The sequence below is a fragment of the Oreochromis niloticus genome, linkage group LG2 (genome assembly GCF_001858045.2).
Source record: "Oreochromis niloticus isolate F11D_XX linkage group LG2, O_niloticus_UMD_NMBU, whole genome shotgun sequence".
NCBI lineage: Eukaryota > Metazoa > Chordata > Actinopteri > Cichliformes > Cichlidae > Oreochromis > Oreochromis niloticus.
Window position 1 is genome coordinate 26602491 of NC_031966.2, and position 7986 is coordinate 26610476.

The 7986-nt window shown below is 39.6% G+C and overlaps 2 protein-coding genes across 2 annotated transcripts; both read left to right on the forward strand.

The window, feature by feature from the left end:
• Positions 1-844: 844 nt before the first annotated feature.
• gdf9 (growth differentiation factor 9) lies at positions 845-5274 on the forward strand. Its single transcript, XM_003455166.5, has 2 exons — positions 845-1514; positions 3496-5274. Exons 1-2 carry the CDS (start codon positions 1139-1141, stop codon positions 4434-4436), a joined length of 1317 nt encoding a protein of 438 aa, XP_003455214.1. The 5' UTR covers positions 845-1138; the 3' UTR covers positions 4437-5274.
• An 893-nt stretch (positions 5275-6167) lies between these two features.
• On the forward strand, positions 6168-7837 carry uqcrq (ubiquinol-cytochrome c reductase, complex III subunit VII). The gene is made up of 3 exons (XM_003455165.4): positions 6168-6323; positions 6968-7139; positions 7653-7837. The coding sequence occupies exons 2-3, from the start codon at positions 6986-6988 to the stop codon at positions 7745-7747; spliced, it is 249 nt and encodes an 82-aa protein (XP_003455213.1). The 5' UTR covers positions 6168-6323; positions 6968-6985; the 3' UTR covers positions 7748-7837.
• Positions 7838-7986: the final 149 nt, after the last annotated feature.

Consider the following 7986-nt stretch of genomic DNA (forward strand, 5'->3'; position numbering starts at 1 on the left):
AATAAATAATCAGCCAACTATGTACTTCTTCACAAGTTTTGCTTTAGGTTTTTCGCTTAAACTTAAAACACAAGAATATGAGTGGCGCCGGAAGTTTGGAGGAACCTCTTCAAAATAAAAACATATTGCCATGCCAACATGTTGGTTTTTGTTAGCTTAAATTCTTCCTTATCCATGCTGAGAAAACTCAGTTCAGTTTATTTTATGTCTATATTAGATATAGATACAGATATAAAATAAATCTATATTAGAAAATGAGGTAAATAAAAATGTTAAAACAAGCATTTAAACAAACAAGAAACGCATCATAAATACATACACAATAAAATGATAAATGATGCAGCAGATATAGCTGCACAGTGGTATTTTTATTATTAGGTGGAAGCACTAGTTAAATACCGGATTTAAAAAGGCGTGTTTATATATGTTTCCTGAAATTATCTGTAGAGTTTCCTTTCCTAAGATTTTGTGGTAAGCCATTAAAGTTTGGCAGCAAAAATTGGGAGAGCTGCGCCCCCAGTTTTTCTCCGCGAGTACTACTGGATAACTAAAAATTAGGCAGCATAGGATCTAAAACTTACAGACTTACAGAAATATAAAAAGGCAAGAGACCATTAGGATTTTATATGCAGGTAAAAGTAAATAATTTAAATAACAATTTAAATAATTTCTGAGATACTGGTAGACAGTGTAGCTCTGCTAAAATTCACCTACCTTAGGATTATATGTATTTACATTTGTAAAAGTGTATTTCAAATCTGTTTAGAAGGCTCAGTTTTCCACTTTAAATGTTAAAATGTGTAGTCTGACCTTATTTTTACAATAACCGGAAACGTACTTCAATACCAGAAGTTAAAGGTTCACAGTTTAATCAGAGCTGGTGCTTTACATAACAAATTTCTCTCACTTATGCTACATATAAAACAAGCTCGCTGCAGTTTTGATTCTTATTTTTCACACGACCAAAGCCACAGGGTCTCCTGCAGCAGCTTTCTTTTACATGACAAAGTAATATCAGTGATGGAGCTGATTGCCAACACCTGCGCGTGTTGATCAGCGGCAGCACGTGTTCGCTCCTGTTGACCTCGAGCTCTCCACAGAGAGTCCCGATAGGTTTTGACCGGTTTCGTTGTTTATAATGGAAAAACAAATGCTGATGTCAGTTGCCCTTCGTCGTTTTCGCACTGTCGCTCTGCTGCTGCTCGTCACCTGCAGCTTCCCGCTGGTTGCGCCCTCCACGCCTGCCTCTAACGCGCAGCACACCCTGACGGACTTCACCTACCAGTACGACAGCATCTTCTCCCCACTGCTGAAAGCTCTGTCGGAGCACGGGGGGTCGAGGTGGAACCCCGGTCTGAAGAAAAAGCTCAAACCCGAGCACAGGTACATGAAATATCTGACGGAGGTTTACAAGAAGTCCTCCAGAGTGCAGAGGAGTGTGGACGGGAGCAAAATCTACAACACTGTCCGACTGATCAAGCCACAAGATGAGTGCCTGGCACAAAGTAACAAAGGTGAGCAAGTCACACGGACAGCTGACTGCACTCGGAGAAAACAAAACATTGATGCAGTACTGATGCTCCATGGCCATTTAAATAAACGAATAGGCTCTGAAACGTCGCACACAGCCTTAAAACACCGAAAGGATACTTGCTTAGGGTCATGTGCTTAAGATTATAGAGTTTCAATGTTTTGGAGATATAGGTCACTTTTTCAAAGATGCAGTAAAGCAAAGCGGGATTACCAGAGCTTCCTGGATCTCAGAAGAACCTCAACTCCCAGATGCACCTCAGGATAAGTATCTCTGTTTATATTTGGTAATATAAATAAAGTTTTTGAGTCAAATGTCCCAACAAACTGACTCAACACAGAACAAAAAGTGGTTCATTTAATGGTATTACAATGTTGTGACTGTCCCTACTACATCTCATCATCTTTACCTTGACCTGACCCACTTCTCTCTGCTGTACCAGGGGCAGACTGAGATCATATGTAAACAATTCCAGCCCACCATGTACATCCAATACACTAACCACTGATTTTACAGGTTGTGCATTGAGGCTAGTTATAAATTTGGACTCTGTGTTCACCTGGAATAACTTTATTCATATTATAACATTAAAAAGGCAACCTGGGACTGCCAACAATCCTAAATACTGAATTTCAAGGTTATGTTATGGCTTTTGGTGCACCTGCATAAATCAGTAGGCTGCATGTATGGTGAGTGTTTGTTTGATCTGGTTCATAACTGGGATGTTTTTTGCAGCATTTAGCTGCCTATCTGTTCTTTCTCATTTTTATTCCCTCCCTCTCTGCCATACCTATATTTCTTCCCCAGATCATCCATTTTGCTCTGCACTTTTTTGTTATTAGGCTGAGCAGCAGGTAGATGTTCGCTGCCAAGAGATGCACGTACATTTGCACACACCCTCACTCACCTAGGTGTGTTGTTTGCACTGTTGACACACAAACTCACTAGGCCCAGTGTGGTGAAGTTAGTCATACCTGCTCTGAGGATTGTGTTGCTTGTTATATGATTGCTGGTGCAGCAAAATTACAGCAAAACTGCTCAGTCAAGCACCTATGAAATGCCATAACTTAACCTTAGTGCTAACCCAAATTATAGAGGGTACCATGGGAAACCTTGTTTAAAGGGATTAAAGGGAGAACTAATTTCTACACAAGGCTGGTATATACTGTGGCTGCTGGATTTAATGATGTTCCAGGAAAAAGATGCACGTCTTTAATTGGATTTATGACATAAACTGTGAGGGATTAAGGTAGGTGGTTCCTAGATGTTTTAGTCTTTCAGTTTTTTGTAAGGGTTCATTTTGTAGTTCTCTTACCTACAAAGCGTCTTGAGTGAGGTGCTTCAGATACTTTTTAAGTTAAATCTATTACTGTAACTCTATGAATACGGACTCTGATGGATGCAGCTCAAGTTAACGCAGAATGAATATTGTTTAAATTCACAAAATATTTGAATGTCGGATCTCTGACAGCAGATTGGATGCCTGTAGAAATCAGTTTTGCAGGCAGGGGACTGATATATTATTTATAGCTTCTAATATACAACCCATAATATCTTAAATGGTTCAAACCACATGAATGGTTTCACAGATATTAAAGCTTGAGGTCTTTTTTCATTTTTTTTTAGTCATTCAACTTTAGTGTGATAATACTTGGCTATGCTACAATATATCAGTATTTTTTTTATTATATATATTTTTTTAGAAGTGTGTAAAAGTTGATGTTGTAGATATAAAAAGTGTGCATTTTTAGGGGTTTTTTGTGTGTAACTGATTATGGAAGTGCATTACTGTCACTAAACAGGCATTTTCACTTTCCCTTAAAAGTAAAAATGTAATTGGTGGAATTGGCTACATGTATAAGTTGTGCATGTTTATTAGTTAAAATTTGGTGTAATCTTGAGCACGTTTGCATCATGACATGATGGTGACTTTCTGCCCTCTGTGTTCTTGTGTTCACCCACAGAGAGTTTTATGCAGGATTTGTCCTACAGCCTCCATCAAGTGAGAAGAAAAGAGCAGCTTCTGAACTCGGCCCTGCTGTACAGTTTGGACTATGAAAGTTCAACACCTGTCAGCTCTCTGTGTTACATCACTATCCAGGAGTATGAGCGGTCGAATCAGTGCCCGCTCTGTCCTGGGGTCCAACGTGCAGTGAACTTTTCAGCCAGCACCGGCAAGAGGAGCCGAAGAAACTGGGTGGAGATTGACATCACCTCATTTTTTATCCCTCTCCTAAAGTTTCCGAAAAAGAACATACACTTGTTTGTCAACATCACCTGCCCAGAGGAACAAGGAGCCAAGGGCAATGGTTGCAAAGGTCCCCTGGAGATCACCTTGAGGTCCCCTCCTCTACTTCTTTACCTCAATGACACCAGTAAAATCGCCCACCAGAGGTCACTAGAGAGTGCTAAAGCAAGTAAAAGGCCATCTGTGGCCTTTAATACTTTTCAGAAGGAGGGGGCTTTAAAACCAGAACACAGTCATGGGCGCAAGAGGAGATGGAAAAGGGAATCTCCAAAGAGCAAACGAGGTGATACAAGGTTGGACATCCAGCTGCCTGAGCTTCTCCCAAGTTCCGAATTCCCAACACATGACTGCGCCTTGTATGATTTCAGGGTGCGCTTCAGTCAGCTCAAACTAGACCACTGGATTGTGTTTCCGCCTAAGTACAATCCCAGGTACTGCAGAGGAATCTGCCCGAGGATCATGGGCTTCATCTACGGTTCACCCGTCCACACCATGGTGCAAAACCTCATCTATGAGAAGCTTGACTCCTCTGTCCCCAGGCCCTCGTGTGTCCCCTCCCACTACAGCCCCCTCAGTGTCATGATCTTTGAAGAAGACGGCTCTTACGTCTACAAGGAGTTTGAAGACATGGTCGCAACCAGGTGTACATGTCGCTAAGCCAGCTACCAACATGCCTTTCTCTTTTTCAGGCTGATCAGAATGTCACCAAACCCTCATCAGCAGTCATCCCACAGGTGGACTGTTTCCAAGCATCAAATATTCTGACCTGGCTCGGTGATTTCATGAATTTATAAAATCGTTGTGCATGAAAGAAGTTTGATCTGGAGCAGGTGTGTTTACTTAAAGTATTTTATCATGTAAAAGTGTGGCATTTATTTCAGTTTTGTTAAGGCATGGCCAGAAAAGGTGCAGATGCATCCTGATCTTCAGCTGTTAGAAATGTTCTAATGAATCTAACACACTTGAATATGAAAATGTGTGATGTATGATTTATTTTAAGTTTGCTTGTTTTTGTTAATTTATTCTGGGTGGGGTGTCTGTCATTATTCTTTAATTTAACACAATTTGGCAAATTTTAAGTAGCCCTGTTCTGGACAAAAAGAAAAAGCAGTCACAAACGCTTCCCAAACCTTTTACATATCGTTTTATTCATGGGGATTACAGACGTCTGTCTGCATAATGTCCAGAATGAAAGTTGTCGAGGTTTCAGTGTGTATTTATTACTTCTGGTCACCGAGTGACTGCATACGTGTGAACTGACTGCATGCTTATATATTTGTACTGGTTGAATGAGACTAAATGCACATCATGTCTATTTATGCAAACTGAATGAATTCACTGTGTGTCTGTGCTCAGCTTAGGAATATTCGAAAGAATGAAATTATGTAGGCAAAAGTTGAAAAAAATTAAAAATGGCATGCATAAACCTCGTCTTTGTCTAAATGGAATTGTGTGAAAAGCTATGAACCACTAAAGAAAAGAGCGTTTTACTGTTGGAATAGTGTTTTCTGTGTACAATGCCAAATACAGACGAGTGGCACTGAAATTGTGGGAATCTATTGAAAAAAGAAAAGTTTTATGGCCAGATGAGACAAAGATAGAGCTATCTGGCCACAGAGATGAGAGGTGTCTTTCTTCATCACCTTAAATCAAAGCTAGACAGTATGAACTCAGATCTAATTGTGTGTTCCAACAGGACAATGATGCTGAGCACACATCACAAGTAGTTTTGGAATACATAAAGCAGGCTGATATTACTTTTGTAATGGTCTTGCCAAAACACCAACCTCAACCCTTGTGAAAAATTGTGGACTATGCTTTCAAGGCAGTGACTGGGCATTTAAACAATCAATTTAAATGAACTACCAATTGTGCCATGAAGAGTGGTCATCCAGCCACAAATGTGCCTCAAGCTTATTTATGGCTACCAAAGTCTCTGGTTGAGGTGCAACACATTAAACGAGTGGAAGTGGGAGTGTATATATTCATATTTAAGCCTGTATACAAATGTATACTAAAGAAAATCCAACACAAATTCAATTCTGCACTCAATTCTTGTTTTGTTTTTTGTTTTTGTTTTTTTAAGTGATTAAAGATCTATGATGCATAATCATTCCACCCTGGATCATTGAATAAAAATTAACATGACATCCATGCCCATGATGAGTGTATGGGAACTTTCGATCACAACTTTACCTGTTTTTTTTTTAAGTCCTACTGAGGAAACAAACTTTTAGAGCTCAGTCGATTTTATTGCATTTTATCTGATGCCACCTTCTGAGTGTGGTTTGTTGTGGCAGCTAGGATCTGCGGCCTAAACTAGATGACGCCCACAATGAAATACTGGAATATCTGAAAACACACGAGCACAGTATTAATAGACCTGGAACTAGAAAAAACACATTTTCCTCACTCAGATCATGGCTTGCCGTTCAAACCCCAGCCCGTCAGGCGGCAGTAATGCCCTCGGTGTGAGCTGACGCCTGAATAGCAAAGGTCGACAGACACCGGAAGTGTTCAGAAACACCGTGGACAAGCAAAGCGGTGAGTCTCAATGTCATTATTTCAACTGCATAGTTTTTCTTTAATTTATCCGTAATACCAAAACATGAGAAGTCAGTACATTTTTATAGTGAAACAGAGCTAGTGTGAGCCTATTGTAATTCAAATACCACGCTTTCTTGCAAGCTCAAGGTCTGTTTGTACCTCAGGAGCTAGCCTGTTTGAGCTAACAGACGAGCTAACATTTAGCGCGGCTAACCTTAGCTCGTTTGGGATTTTAATTTTGTGTTCTTTGAGACAGGCTACATATCAATAATCTGGCACCCTTTGGGGGTTCTGTGTTAGTGACTATCACAGGACGTTTTTAAGACAAGGGCAGGTGATTGTTTATGTAATACTGTTACATAAAACCGCTTTATAAAGCTGACTTGTGAATCTCATTACATAAGCTAACGTTTAAATGACGACTTTACGTTAAAGTTAATACGACACGTATGTATTGCCCTTTATGTATATTTAAAATTCAGTAACCCCAATAACCCCCTTTCCAATGACAGGCTGGTTTCTAAGGAGAGCATTAGATATATTATCCAGCTATTGGGTTAAAAATATTTGCTTTAAATCCAGCTCACAGAAACACTTAAGCACTGATGACTGTGTTTGTATGCGTCTTGCTGTCTTTTCAGCCCAGCTCTCCAGTAAACATGGGACGCCACTTTGGAAACTTGGCCAAGGTCAGGCATATAATCACATACAGTCTGTCCCCCTTTGAGCAGAGGGCTTTCCCCAACTACTTCTCCAAGGGAATCCCAAATGTGTGGAGGAGGGTCACGTCATCTTTCTTCAAAGTTGCACCCCGTGAGTGTTTTTCTTTTACACTATGTTAGGATTCTGGTATACCAGCTCATTATGTCAATATCAGTAAATTCTTATAATTAAATGAGAGCATATGTAGCATGCTTGGCCTGTTTGTTTCAGCTCTCAGTCGTTCATATTTTCCTAGTTAAACTGGAATCTGGGAGTTGGGTTCTGAGCCAAAAACGCTGGTATTTTAAGCTATAAAAGGATCTTCTTCGGAACTACTTTAGGCTATTTTTAAGATAAAAAATAAATAAATAAAGCAAACCTAGATGACCTGTTAAATTAATCGATTATAAGTTTGACCATAACAGTATTTGTGCTAATATAATAGAAGTGTTTTAGTTGTGTCATGTGTGAAGCATGAGTGAAGATTTGAAGAGAATGGAGAGAACAGAGAATATGATTTTTAAGGATTTACTAAAGACAGTTATTTCACATTAAGGTGCAGCTACTATATATAAAGTGTCAGATTGCTGATGCTAATCTGTTTTGTCATCATCCTTTTTGCAGCAATGATCCTTATGTATCTGACCTACAGCTGGGGCAACAGCGTCCATCAGCAGGGCAAGAGGAAGAATCCAGCCGACTACGAGAACAATCAATGAACATGCACCGCCTTTCTAAACTGCCCTCTGTTTATAATTCCAAGTCTGTACGTCTAACCAATAAAAAGTGAAAATATTTATGTGAAATCAGTTTTGATTGACTGTTGGTTCACTTTAATTCCTAACATTGAATGACAAAATAAAAAATAGTTCAGTTAGAGTGTGACGTTTGGAGGATAAGTGTGGTACTCTCACAAATGAAATTTGGTGATGTTCTGGCCAATCATCTGATGCCTGTG